The 14,248-nt window shown below is 43.3% G+C and overlaps 1 protein-coding gene across 1 annotated transcript in view; it reads right to left on the bottom strand.

Annotated features, from left to right (window-relative positions):
* Window positions 1-14,248, bottom strand: part of Bub1b (BUB1 mitotic checkpoint serine/threonine kinase B) — a 51,256-nt gene that overhangs the window by 14,365 nt on the left and 22,643 nt on the right. Inside the window, exons 8-14 of the mRNA XM_051144374.1 lie at window positions 13,982-14,073; window positions 11,196-11,425; window positions 7,408-7,520; window positions 6,615-6,730; window positions 5,838-5,887; window positions 3,602-3,656; window positions 1,866-1,974 (exon numbers count right to left, since the gene is read on the bottom strand). Coding sequence (XP_051000331.1) covers window positions 1,866-1,974; window positions 3,602-3,656; window positions 5,838-5,887; window positions 6,615-6,730; window positions 7,408-7,520; window positions 11,196-11,425; window positions 13,982-14,073 — 765 coding nt within the window. The remainder of the gene's footprint in view (window positions 1-1,865; window positions 1,975-3,601; window positions 3,657-5,837; window positions 5,888-6,614; window positions 6,731-7,407; window positions 7,521-11,195; window positions 11,426-13,981; window positions 14,074-14,248) is intronic.

Raw genomic sequence — 14,248 nt, 5'->3', positions numbered from 1 at the left:
TGGTTAACTAAGTCACTATATGACAGCAGTTAAAACAGAACAGGAAGGGGGCAGGAGTGAGTACACGCACCTACAGCCAAGCCTGGCGTCCCGAGACTCACATGCTGTAAACACAGAACTTCTGACTTCTATGTACACATGCAAGCACTCACGCAGAAACACAAAACAATTAAATGTAAATAAATAAAAATAGAACAGGAAGGAAAAATGGTTGGCCTACATAATGTTTCCATTGCCACAAAAGGCATTTTACATATGTGTTGGATAAAAAAAAAATTGCAAGTTTGAAAAGGCCATCATATTAGTGACATCCCCCAACCTTCTTAGACTTTGAGACCTAATCCACCGCTGTGGAATGTGTATGCACCTCAGGGTCCCGCAGAAAGCCCAGGACCCTGTCAGCCCCTTCCATTATCCTCGCCGTCATTCCCAAGTGCTCCACTTCACTACGACACTTCGCACACATGGAAGAATATTTACCACAAGTTTCTTTATATCACATCAGACAACATTCCATTTTCAGTTTGAGTGGCAAGGAGAGCACGGGAGTTACTTCCAAAGCAGTGCTCTCTGCAGACACACGAGTCCACATACTTAGAATTCGCACGTCCCTCGCCGTGAGGCTGAGCTCACACTCAGGCAGTTGCATTTATCAGTATGCCATGCCTTCCGAACTGTCAGGCAATACGCCACTCTGTTGACAAACGTGACCTACCCATCAGCTGATAACACTTAGGCTGCTCTCTATGAACCTTGTGGGTGTATGTCATGGATAGGAAACGCTGAGGTTTATGGTAACTATTAATGTTTCTTTTTTCCAAGACAAGGTTCCTCTGTGTACCACTTTGTAGACCAGGTTGGCTTTGAACTCACAGAAATCCACTTGCCTCTGCCTCCTGAGAGCTGGGATTAAAGGCATGCACTACCATTGCCTGGAGTAATTATTTTTATTTTATTTTATGCTGTCCTTTTATGTGTATGAGTGTTTTGCCTACATGTAAGTTAGCATATCATGTGTGTGCGTCACCCATGGGAGCTCCGCTCTGTTCCAGCAGTGTATGAAGGGTCTGATTCTCTACATCCTGCCCCAGCTCGTGTGACTATTCATCTCCTGATTCCAGACACCCTGTTGGGTAAGGGTACAATGTAGTATCTCACTGTGGTTCTGATTTGCATTTTCCTGGTGACATGATTCTGAAAATCTTTTCATGTACTTAGTTCAAATTAGTGATTTTCATTTTGACCCTAATATTCTTTTTCTTGTTGTTGTTGTTTTGTTTTTCAAGACAGGGTTTCTCTTTGTAGCCTTGAGCCTTGGCTGTCCTGGACTCACTTGTAGACTAGGCTGGCCTCAAACTCACAAAGACCCACCTGCCTCTGCCTCCCAAGTGCTGGGATTAAAGGCGTGCGCCACACCGCCTGGCCTAATATTCTTTTGAACAAGATCTAGCTCTGTGTTCAAGCTGGCCTCAAACTCACAACATAGCCTAGGCTGACTTTGAACTCATAATCTTCTACTCCCACTGTCTGTTGAGATCACAAGCACGCCTCAACGGGCTTAGCACTTAGCCCTAAACTTTGGTTTTAAATTGTTTTCAATTTATTACATTTATTTATTTTTGTGTGTGTGTGTGTGTGTGAGAGAGAGAGAGAGAAAGAGAGAGAGAGAGAGAGAGAGAGAGACATGGTCAGAGGACAACCTGTGGGAGTCAGTTCTCTCTTTTCATTATGTGGGACCAGGGATCATCTCAGGCCACGGGGCTTGGCAGGAAGTGCTTTTACCCACCGAGCTAGCCAAGCAGCCAAGGGCTGACTTCTGAGAGATTGGAGTGAAGCAAGTAACTAAGCCATTTATGTTAACTTACACAAACATCAGGAGACGTGTCCTCAGTTGAGGCGATGATTTCTGTGTTCTTGAGAACCGCAAGGGGTCTTCGCTGGGCCTTGAGCGCCTGTGGAGGGTCTGAAGCAGGACTGGGGAAGATATGCTCCAGTTAGCACCCCGTTACTGTATACACATGAACCTCTGGTTCATGCTTTTTTTGGTTGTTTGTGAGATAAAATTGCATTATGTATCCCAGTTTGGCCATGAACTCATGATCCTCCTCTCTCCACTCCTTGTTCCCAGCCCTTAGCGTGCATACCCAAGTGCTCGGCCACCCTCACTCACAGGTCTAGAATATTGGGAAGCAATATAGTTCAGCAGCTAACAGTGCTTTGTAGCCTAAGCCTGATGACTTGAGTTCTACCCGAGAAACACAATGGAAAAAAGAGATATCCAACTCACAAAAGTTGTTCTCTGGTTTCCACATGTGTGCTATGGCATGTACCATGTACCATATATATAATATATAATTTTTTTCAAATAATTTAAGATAAGGGGCTGGAGAAATAGCTCAGTGGTTAAGTACTAGCTGCTCTTGCAGAGGACCTGGGTCAGACTGCTAGCACGGAGGCTCACAACTGCTTATAACTCCAATTCCAGGGATCCAACACTGTTGTAGGATATTTGTTTCTAATGTGATCCCCGAGATTGTGAACTGTAAAAATCTCTGTTGTTTGGTGTGGTTGAGCCCTAACACACACCTTTAATCCAAGAGCTTTCTGTACACAAGACTTAATAAAGTTAACCCTAGGTCAAGAGGCGGAGCAGGAAACCAGCTGACAGGGATTAAAGAGTAGGAGGGACTTTGAGTTGAGGAGGACTTAAGAGAACATGCATTAGTTTAAGAGGCTTTTTATTTAGCTCTTGGGCATTTGGGATTTCAGCTTGCGCTCTTGAGCTCCTCAGAGCCTTGGCCTTTGAGCTAGCAAGCCTTTGACCTTGGGTTTTTTGGCCCTTTCTTCCTGGGCTGTCAGCTGAGCTAGTGAGCTTTTTGGGCCTTCTCCACTGGGACATGAGCTGAGTAGGAAGGTCAGCTGGGTGCTTTCTCTGCCTCTCTGAAGTAGCAGGTTTTTCACCACAGCATCTGCCTCCTGAGTCTTTATTGGCAAAATAGAACGATCAGGGATTTTCTTTTTTTTAAAGATTTATCTATTTATTATTTATATAGTATCCTGCCTGCATGTGCCTACATACCAGAAGAGGGCACCAGATCTCATTACGGATGGTTATGAGCACTATGTGGTTGCTGGGAGTTGAACTCAGGACCTCTGGAAGAACAGTCAGTTCTCTGAGCCATCTCTCCAGCCCTGATCAGAGATTTTCAATTAAAACAACTCTTTTTTGGCCACCTTGGGAACACAAATTGTGTGTGTGTGTGTGTGTGTGTGTGTGTGTGTGTGTATGTATATACATATACATACATACATACATACATACACACACACACACATATGCAGGCAAAATACCAATACACATTTTTAAAAATATATATAGAAAGACCTATTTCTTTTTGTTTTGCTTTGTTTGTTTTTTTGAGACAGGGTTTTTTTGTGTAGCCCTAGCTGTCGTGGAACTCATTCCATAGACCAAGCTTGCCTCACATGCAGAGATCTACTTGCCTCTGCCTCCTGAGTGCTGGGATTAAGGCAAGTCACCACCACCCATCAAAGATCTATTTAAAAAAATAACAACCAAAAAACAAACAAACAAACAAACCTTTTCTCCTTGTCTGAAAGAAACTCATTAAATATGGAGAAAGGCATACTGGGACCTAAAGAAAGAGAAAAAAGGTTTTATCAGTGTTTAATTCTTCAAGAAAACTATAGAAAATAATTAATACTGTATTGTTTGAAAGAAAACCACAAATGAAAACAGATTTTATTTTTACTTATGTATGTATGTGCATGTCTGGTATGTGGGTGCATTACATACATATCAGGAAATGCAGGTGTCTGAGGAGGTTGGAAAAGGGCATCCGGTCCCCTGAAGCCACACATGTGAGTTGAAAACCAAACTTGGGCCCTCTGTGAGCAGCATGTACTCCTAACCACTGAGTCATCTTTCTAGCCCTGATTTGTTCTTATAATGAAAAGACATAGAAAAGTAGAGATCATTTCATAATAATTATCTAAACATGCATGGTCTTACTTCATCTATGTGCCCCAGCAATGCTACCACTCCCCAAATCCAACACAACTTGGCCCTGACACAGATCCAGAGCACTTGTTTCTCTTCTCTTCTTCTTTTTTTTTTGGAGACAGGTTTTCTCTGTGTAGCCTTGTTTGTCTTGACTGGCTCTGTAGACCAGGCTGACCTCAAACTCATAGAGATCCACCTGCCTCTGCCTCCTGAGTGCTGGGATTATAGGTGTGAGCCACCACGTTTGGCTCCAGAACACTTCATTACATCTGCAAATATTTCAGTATGTTTTCTAAGCACATATATATATATATGCATATATATATAATTAGTGATAATATATAACAATCTCTGAATATCTAGCCAGTTCTATATTTTAGTAACTTTATAATTTTTTAAAATGTGTTTGAATTGGAAATGCATAATAGGATCTGTATATCGTCAGTGATTCGAATACCTCATTCTGGAGCTGATGAGGTGGCTCAGTAGATAAGGCTGAGTTTGATCCCTGGAACTGACACAGTAGAGGGAATTGACTCCTAAAATTTGTCCTGACTCCACATATGCCATGCATGGCATGCAAGCACACACATACACAAATAGTAAGTATGAAAAAAACCCAAAAAAAAAAAACACCAGATCTTTTATTCTTGTTTGGTTATTTTTGGACACATGCTGGGTTTTGCCAGCTATTTTCTCTCTGTTGTTCAACACACTTCTCCCTGCTTTGTGCTCCCTATATTATTATTGGCTAGGATTAGAGGCCATCTAGATTTTTGTTTTACAAAACTACTTTTAAGTGGATATTTATGCTTTTACCACTTTAAACATTTTAGCGTGTTTTAAGTCTTTTTGTTTAATATGTACTTTTGTGTGTATATGTGTGGGCAAGGATGTGGCGGTCAGAGAAAACTTGTGGTCATCAGTTTTCTCCTTCCACCATGTGTACTGGGATTGAATTCAGCTCCAGCCCTTAGGGCTGCTTTTTTTACTTATATTTTTCATAGCTTACATTTTTTTCTTTAATAGTGTTTACACAACAATAACCACTGATGCAAAAAGAAACTGAGAGGGAAAATGTTGACTCCTTTTCATTGGCGTTTAACAGATGGGAAGCCTCATATTTTCACCTATTGCTAGCAGAGGAGAACACCGACCTGAATATAAAATCATTTCAGGCCGCGCCCTCCCCAAGAGCCGCTCTCCTCACAGCTGGCGGCTGGGTCCTGTTAGGCCCACCTAAGTGCAGACTGACACAGCTGGCTGCATGTGCATCACATATCTGTGGTCAGGCCACTGTGTGAAGGTCAGTGGGTTCTGAGGCTCAAACTCAGGTGGTTGAGCTCCTCACCAAGCACCCTGACCTGTCAGGATATCCTGCTGGCCCTGAACTAAGTATTTTAAAGAAGTGAGAAATCTTATGAAAATATTCTCTCAAATCCCATGTAATAAATTATATGTGTTTATAGTGAATTCCTTTATTTAAAGATAAAAGAAGACTCTATGCCAACTCTGTCTTCTTTTAATTATTTTCCTATAATTAAGAAAACCATTTGCTATTCTTTTTTTAAAAATTTATTTATTAAGTATACAGTGTTCTGCCTGCATGTACATCTGCAGGCCAGAAGAGGGCACCAGATCTGATTATAGATGGTTGTGAGCCACCATGTGGTTGCTGGGAATTGAACTCAGGACCTTTGGAAGAGGAGGCAATGCTCTTAAACTCTGAGACATCTCCCCAGGCCACATTTGGTGTTCTTATGTAACGCATCTGTTGTCAGTATTTTTCACAATGCTGTCAAATTCAACGTACCTTTGGTGTCAGGCTGTTCTTGTAAAATGCTTTCAGCAGGTGAAATTTCCCTGAAAAGAAATTTGTTTTTTAGCTGGGCAGTGGTGGCGCACGCCTTTACTCCTAGCACTTGGGAGGCAGAGGCAGGCGGATCGCTGTGAGTTCAGGGCCAGCCTGGTCTACAAAGTGAGTCCAGCACAGCCAAGGCTACACAGAGAAACCCTGTCTGGGGGGGGGGGGGGAGAAAAGAAATTTGTTTTTTAAAAAATGCTCAATACCCACAGGAAGACCCTTCTGTTTTAGAGGCACCTTCCAACTAACCACAGCGGAGGATGGTCTTGAATTGTGTCTCCTACAAGTGGGATAACAGGCAGCTGCTCTGTAGTCAGACAATGTTTTTAAAGTCGGAGGGCTTTCTACTAAACATAATCTTACTCCTCCTATCCAAGAGGGACACTCACACACTGGAAACAATATAAGTAACACAAGAACAGGTAAAGCAGACCACAAAATGGGAAGCCACCAATTCTAGAAAACAAAGTTACAGTACTACAGAAGGCGCACATTAGTGTGCACAGCAGCTATCTTGTATGGTCATTTTTTGAGTTTTGCTTTTTTATGTTCATTTTCACTAAGGAAAAGTCAGTATCATATATTCCCTCATAGCATTACACCTTGTTAGGATTTGTACAGCTCATGGCTTAGGGGGGCTCAAAATATTAAGGAGACTTCAAGTGGGCAGAGCCAGAAGCTTGCTCTGTGCTCTGTGATCATGTGCCTTCACCACAGTGGTCGTACCTGGGACAGGAGCTCCGCGGATGGACGGGCTGGGACAGAGGCACTGCCGGCACTTCCGGAGACTCTGAAGCAATCTGCAGTCTGCCTGTCTCCTTTGCAAGCCTCTTCTCTTCTTGCTGCTTTACATTAACACAAATAAAGCCAATGTCCCCCCTAATCAGAAAAGGCTTTCAGAAGCCCTAGTGCTAGCACTTGCTTCACCACCTCTAGATGTCTGCCATTCAGACAAAAGGCCTCTCCAGTAACTCAGGTTCCTAGTCAAACTGGTACTGTTGTACTGATTTAAATTTAAGTTTTAAAAATTAGGGGCCGGAGAGATGGCTCAGCGGTTAAGAGCACTGTCTACTCTTCCAGAGGTCCTGAGTTCAATTCCTAGCAGCCACGTGGTGGCTCACAACCATCTACACTGGGATCTGATGTCCTCTTCTGGTACGCAGATAAAGCACTCAGAGACATAAAATAAATAAATAAAATCTTTTTTAAAAATAACACTATTTAAAAAAAGTTTTTTAATTTAAAAATTAACCTCATTTTAATGGACCATGAGTAAACTAGAAAGTTAATATCAGAATTAACAAGACAAGAATATAAGCCAATGAATGACATCGCTTATTTCACATGCCATAAATCCCATTTAATGTCACTTGTTAAATTACTTTCCTGCTAGGAGTAACTAAGACATTACCAAACATTTTTTAGGTTGGGCATGCGCATCAAAGGTAGGACTCTTTTGCCAGGCATCCCTGAGTTTTCTGTATTAAAAACAGTAAGCAATGATAAAAACAAAAATCACCTGGTCTCCAGCTCTTTCTTGGTGAGTGGTCTGGATTTCTTTTAGCTTTCTCTCCATGTTTTCAATCTGCTTCTGCATTTCTGCCCTCTTCTGTGCACTGGCCAACAGTTCAGCTAGAAACAGGTAAGTTGTTAAGGCATTTCCTCCTCATACGTCATCCTGTAAAAACTGCCTCTGGGGCTCACAGCCGCAGCATACGTGTTGATATGGACGAAAATGAGAAAAGGGAACCAGGGCCTCAATTTGAGGTCTGGGTCTCTATTGTTTGCATCTAATAAACAAACAAGCAAGCAAACAAAAGAAAAACAAAGCAAAACCCAAGTACAATGGGAAAAAGGTTCCAATGATACAAAGTCCTCAGCCAAGTGACACTAGCATCCAAATATGGCATAAACACACAGAGAGTGCTTGCCTAGCAGAAAACCCTGGGGCTGCATAAACCAAGCAAGGGGATGCAAGCCTGCATTCTTACCACTTGGGAGACAGAGGCAGAAGATCCAAAAATCTTTATCATCCTCGATCCACAGAAAGTTCAAGGCCAGCTTAAGTTATATGAGACCATTTCTCAAACAAATAAGCAAGCAAAGCCAAACCCAACCAGACAAAAACTCATCAAATTCAAGTGGGGGGTGGGGTGGTGCGGGGTACAGCTCAGTGATAACAGTACTTGGGTACAGTGAGTACAAGCCTGAAGTTTAATTCTGAGTCCGGTAAAAAATGTGAACAACAGCAGCACCAAATGGAGGGTGTAACACTGCACTCAGTGGGTGAAGAGATGCAGGTCATGGCTGCTGGAGGCCAGTACCGTTCTGATAAAGAGCAAGGATAAAGCTAACCCTGAATGAGGATCAGTCATATAAGGACCTGGGAAAGTCTGTCACTACAGGAAGACTGAAGGGAGGCAGCAAAAGATGGGGCTGGAGAGCTCGTCAGGTGGTGCTGTGAAGAAACGGACTTGGCAAAAGGGCCTCAGGTGACTGTGAACAGAGCTGTTTGACAAGAGTAAGAGGAACGCCTAAGAGAGCACTGGCGATGAAGAAGACTGACCGTACTTCCCAAGGGAATCTGGGGTTGGGAAGATGGCCCAGTGTTAGGGTGTCAAGTAATGCTGGGTGAGTATGCCGGCCCACTTGTAATTCCAGTACATGGATGGTGAGGAGAGGGGACTCCCCAGAGCGAACTGGCTAGCCAGACCAGTGCAAGTGAGCTCTGGCTTTCATCCAGACTGCACTTCAAGGAAATAGAAAGTGATGGAGGAAAACTCCCAAGGTCAACTTCGGGTCGCTAACACAAATGTGTGAATACACATATATATATGAATGTGGGCTGCTTTGAATAAGAATGGCCCCCACAGGCTCATATATTTCAATAGTCAGTCATCAGAGAGTGGCACTACTTAAAAAGGGAATAGGAGGTGTAGCCTTGTTGGAGAAGAGTGTCCGTGTGGAGCCAGGTCTCGTGTCTCTCTCTTTCTGCAGCCTGTATATCCAGATGAAGACCTCCCAGCTCCTTCCGCAGCGCCGTGTCTGTCTGCACAGCACCATGCTCCCTGCCAGGATACAATGGACTAAACCTCTGAAACTGCAACCAAGCCCCAAATAAATGCTTGCTATTAAGAGTTGCCTTGGTCATGGCGTCTCTTCACAGCAACAGAACAGTAACTAAGGCAGAACGGAAACCCATGGATATGATGATAATAGTAGAAAGAGAAAAATGCTAGAGGGAAGGAAAAGTGCCCGGGCCAAATAGTTGGCATGAGGAAAGATGGACTCTAGAACTGACAGAGCAATGAGACAGTATTTACAGAAAGGACACCAGGGAAGACAAAGGGAAGAGATGGCAGGCTTGACGGTGATGAAAAACGAGCTGCTTTAGCTCTTTCAATGAACTGGGAGAAAATCAGGGCTGCAGATGTAAGACTTGAAACCGTGAGAGAAAACTGAACGTACCTCTCCAAACCCACCAACCCTCAGCATGGGGCCTGCCCTCTGAGAAGAAAATGCATCTGACTTCTATGTACTAGGGATGAACTAGAAATTTTTTAGGGAAATATTTTTATCAAGGTACCTCCTCATCTACTCTTGGTTGACGTGGCTCTTTGGGAGTCTGGGGGGCATTTCCTGTGCCAAGGGACTGACTGAGCCCAGGTCTTCCTTCACACACGACATAAACACTCTTCTCACTGAGCTCCACCCTCCGACTCAGTTCATAGTTTAAAAACATATTATTATGGGCCAGGTGCAGTGGCGCACACCTTTAATGCCAGCATTAAGGAGGCAGTGGCAGAGGCAGGTGAGGCCAGCCTGTTCTACAAAGTGAGTCCAGGACAGCCAAGGCTACACAGAGAAACCCTGTCTTGAAAAACAAAACAAAACCCTTATTATTATTGTTGTTGTTGTACGTGTGCACGGTGTGTGTGATGTGCCTGCCACAGGAGACAACTCAAGAGTCAGTTCTTTCCATCCACTTTTATACAGGTCCTAGGGGTCAAACTCAGGTCACCAGGCTTGTACAGCAAGTTCCTTTATGTAGTTTGCAGACCCCCAGTTCCTGTTTTTCTCTTTACACTTTATGTGTTTAGCCTGCGCATGTTTGTGTACTACGTGTGTAGCTGGTGCCACAGAAGAGTTTTGGAACCCTGGCACTAGTTAGATGGCTGTGAGCTCTGACACGTCTGCTGGGTAGCACACCTGGGTCCTCTGTAAGAGCAGCTAATGCCCCTGACTGCTGAGCCATCTCTCCAGCCCTCCAGTGCTGGTTTCAAAAACGCAGCACTCAGTCTGGTGTGGTGGCACACATCTTTAAGCCCAGCACTGAGGAGGCTGAGACCAACATGGTCTACACAATGAGACGAAACCCTCTCTCAAAAACAACATCAAAACCCAAAGAAGCTTCACCTAGCTGACCCTCGCTTTGCAACCATGTCGTCTTCCCACAGAGGCACACAGGGCCCATTTTTCAGCATATCATTTGAAATTTATTTTACCCTCCTGTTCTAATGCTCTAGTCTCCAACACTCACTTTCTGCGTATTAGTCTGTCCTGCTCCATCTGCTGCCTCCTAACACCCAGAACCACAGCCCCAGAGCAGGAACTGCTTCCCGCTCCCCTCCATTCCCAAGTTGTCCTTTAATATCAGAATGAGATAATGGAGAAATAATAGAAATGACTAGTCTAAGTGACGATGACTGACTGTTAATATAAATAAGGTGCTAGAGACATTGAGGCCAGGTATTTCAGACAGCATCTAGAAAGGCGCTTAAGGAGGGGTGCCCCTGCATACACGGCAGGGGCACAGCTGCCGGCCTCTGCTGAGCAAGGGATGCTCCTGTAATCAGACCACCTTCCTTCTTTCTCTTTCTTTTTTTGAGGTTTTTTGAGACAGGGTTTCTCTGTGTAACAGACCTGGCTGCCCTGGACTCACTTTTGTAGACCAGCGGCCTCACTGCGATCTGCTTGCCTCTGCCTCCCAAGTGCTGGGATTAAAGGCGTGCGCCGCTGCCACCACCACCCGGCCCCTTCTTTCACTCTTGAGCACAGACTGCTTGCTCCATCAAGAGGTTTTCTGGGAGGCAGCAATAAGAATTCAGCATATGAAAAGTATATACATCTGTGTGTATGTATATATATGTATATATTATACACACATGTATACATACATACACACATACATACACACATACAGAGAACAACTGCACAACCATAGAAGCATCATCACCTGCAGGTACAGGTAATGGGGCAATCTCTCTTAGGCTTGAGAAGGGTAATTCTTTACAACAACCCACACACCTTCCCTTCGTTCTTTCAGTTTCTTCCGGAACACTTCAGCTCGGATCTCCTCGAAGGAGAACTCTCCCACGCCGGCATAAATCTTTTCCTTACAGTACATCATCTTCTCCTTCTTCTCCTCACACCCTTGCTGATGGCTCTGCACCCTCCGCAGGGGGTCTCCTTCTTCTCGCCCTGGCTTCCTGGTGCTGAGAATGTGGTTGATGCTAGGTTCAATCTTACATGGTGTCCTAAGGAAGCAAAACAACCATCATTCAGGCCAAAATCAAAATGAGCTAATTTCTTAATTTATTTTGCCCAAACAGATAGACAATTGTCAGCAGCTATAGGGATTATATGGATTGCTTTCAAACAAAAACAAAAAAGTAACATTTAAAAATAGGGCCAGCCGGATGTGGTGGTGTACACCTTTACTCCCGGCACTGGGAGGCAGAGGCAAGTGGATTGCTGTGAGTTCAAGGCCACCAGGACAGCCAAGGCTACACAGAGAAACCCTGTCTCAAAAACCAAAAAATAAAATTAAATAAAAATTGGGCCAAACTAACTCACAAGGATCACCAGTAATTATGTCCTGGGGCTCTTGGGTTAAGCGTTTGCTTATAACAATCAAGGCCCAGAGTCTGGTCCCCAACATTGGGGTGGGGAGGTGTGAGTTCTGAGAACCACTTTTAATAGTGAGCTAAAGTCATCAAGTCCAAATGACCATGTACTGAAACTTCTTAAGCCATGAGCCAAAATAAACCTTTTTTGTTTAGGAGATGGTTGTCTCAGTATATGTGACAGTGACATAAAGTTGACTAACACAGTTAGGTTAGGGAAATTCCAGTAAAAAATGATTCTCTTAACTTATGAAAAATAACTACAAATCATAAAGAAAAACATGACTGGGCATGAGGGTCTTTGAAGATAATCCTGCATTTGAGTTGTCCTCCAACCTCCACACGTGCACAGCAAGCAGCATTCTCATCCACATACGCCATGCACAGGCACATGTGCAAGCACACACATGCCTAGCTAAAATAAATTTTAGAAAAGGAGCCAGAGTTGTAGTGCACACCTGTAATCCCAGCACTCAGGAGGCAGAGGCAAGTGGATCTCATGAGTTCAAGGCCAGCCTGGTTTACACAGCAAGTTTCAGGACATTCATGGTACAGAATGAGACATGCCTCAAAACAAATAAATTTAAATTTGTTTGTAATAAACTAAATTATAATAAAAATTCCATTTTTAAATTTAAAATTGACATAAGAGCTGAATATCAATTCTATAAAGTTCCAATGGCTTCCTGTGTTTCATGTTCAGACAAATTTTGCATTCCTATGGTTCCTATCACATAGTGTGAGTTATATAAATTAGCTATGAGAGTCAGGCATGCAATTATGTGCCTTTAATCCCAGAACTGGGGAGGCAGAGACAGTGGATCTCTATGAGTTCAAGGCTAGCATGCATGGTCTACACAGAGACTTTGTCTTAAAACAAACAAACAAACAAACAAAACACACCACATATTAGCTAGGAGGAAACTTTCTTTTCTTTTCTTTTTTTTTTTTTCTTTTTTTTAACAGCTATTTATTTATTTATTATTTATACAATATTCTGCCCGCATGTGTGCTTTCAGGCCAGAAGAGGGCACCAGATCTCACTAAATGGTTGTGACCACCATGTGGTTGCTGGGAATTGAACTCAGGACCTCTGGAAGAACAGACAGTGCTCTTAACCACTGAGCCATTGCTCCAGCCCGCTAGGAGGAAACTCTTAACTGAAACACAGAATTGAACTTAGTATTAGAACTCACAATCTTTAAAGATTAGACTAAAGCCCAGCATGGTGGCGCATGCCTTTAATCCCAGTACTCAGGAGGCAGAGGCAGGTGGATTGCTGTGAGTTTGAGGCCAGCCTGGACTACAAAGTGAGTCCAGGACAGCTAAGGCTATATAGAGAGACCTTGTCTCAAAAAAACAAAAATAAAAAGATAAAAGATTAGACTAAAGCTTGGGCTAATTATTTACCTATCATTTGGCCTAATTTTTCTTTCTTTCTTTCTTTTTCTTTTTCTTTTCTTTTTTTTTTTGTTGTTGTTGTTGTTGTTGTTTTGTTTTTTTTTTTTTTTGAGGCAGAGTTTCTTTGTGTATCCCTGGCTGACCTGGAATTCTGTAGACCAGCCTGGCCTCCAACTCACAGAGAGATTCATCTGTCTATGCCTCCTGAGTGCTGGGATTAAAGGCTAAAAGCTAGTGCTACCATGCCTGGACTTCTAATTTTTCTTATAACAAAAATAGTAGGGGGCTGAAGAGCTAGTTCTGCAGTTAAGAGCACTTGCTCTTTCAGAGCAATTTCCAGCAGCCACATGGTAGCTCATGACTATTTGTAACTCCAGTCCCAAAGAATTCAGTGCTCTCTTCTGATCTCTGTGGACACCAGACATGCATGTGGGACACATACATACCTATGTACATGCACATTAATAAATTTTTTTTAAGTGTTAAGGATTAGGAAGGAGAAAAGAGACATCCAAAAGAGAAAAGCAGGTTAAGAGCGAAAACTCCGCTTTCTAACCACTATCAACATCAAAGCAGTATATCTCGCTTGGATTACAGAGGCTGTGTCTGCTACAGCAACGGGACCGTACCCCTAATGAGCAAGTTCACGAGCACATAAAACGAATGCAAAGGTGACACAGAGCTTTGTCTGCCTTCATTCCCACCACAAGACGCACTGGGGACTGTAACAGGTACCTCTGCCCACCCTTAGCAATTCCCCCTGTAAATGACCTGCAAGCCACTCACATCACTGTCTGCTGAGCACTCTCTTCCACATATGGAGTAAAGTTGGGAAGCACAGGGGGCACAGATGCTACAGAAGCTGGAGTGCCATGAGGCTAAAAAATGAAGAAAAAAATTAAAATGATCATTTTACATTCTACCACAACTTATGCAGACAATCTCTAAGCATTCAAGGAGTTAAGTAATGTTAAATTCCATCCAGGCAGGGTGCCGCACAACTGTAATGCTAGCACATGGAAAGCTGAGGCAGGAACATGAAAAGTTGAAGGC

This window comes from Acomys russatus, chromosome 4 (genome assembly GCF_903995435.1).
Source record: "Acomys russatus chromosome 4, mAcoRus1.1, whole genome shotgun sequence".
NCBI classification, from domain to species: Eukaryota; Metazoa; Chordata; class Mammalia; order Rodentia; family Muridae; genus Acomys; species Acomys russatus.
Note: the sequence above shows the minus strand (reverse complement) of the source record. Positions and strands in the feature narration are given on the sequence as shown.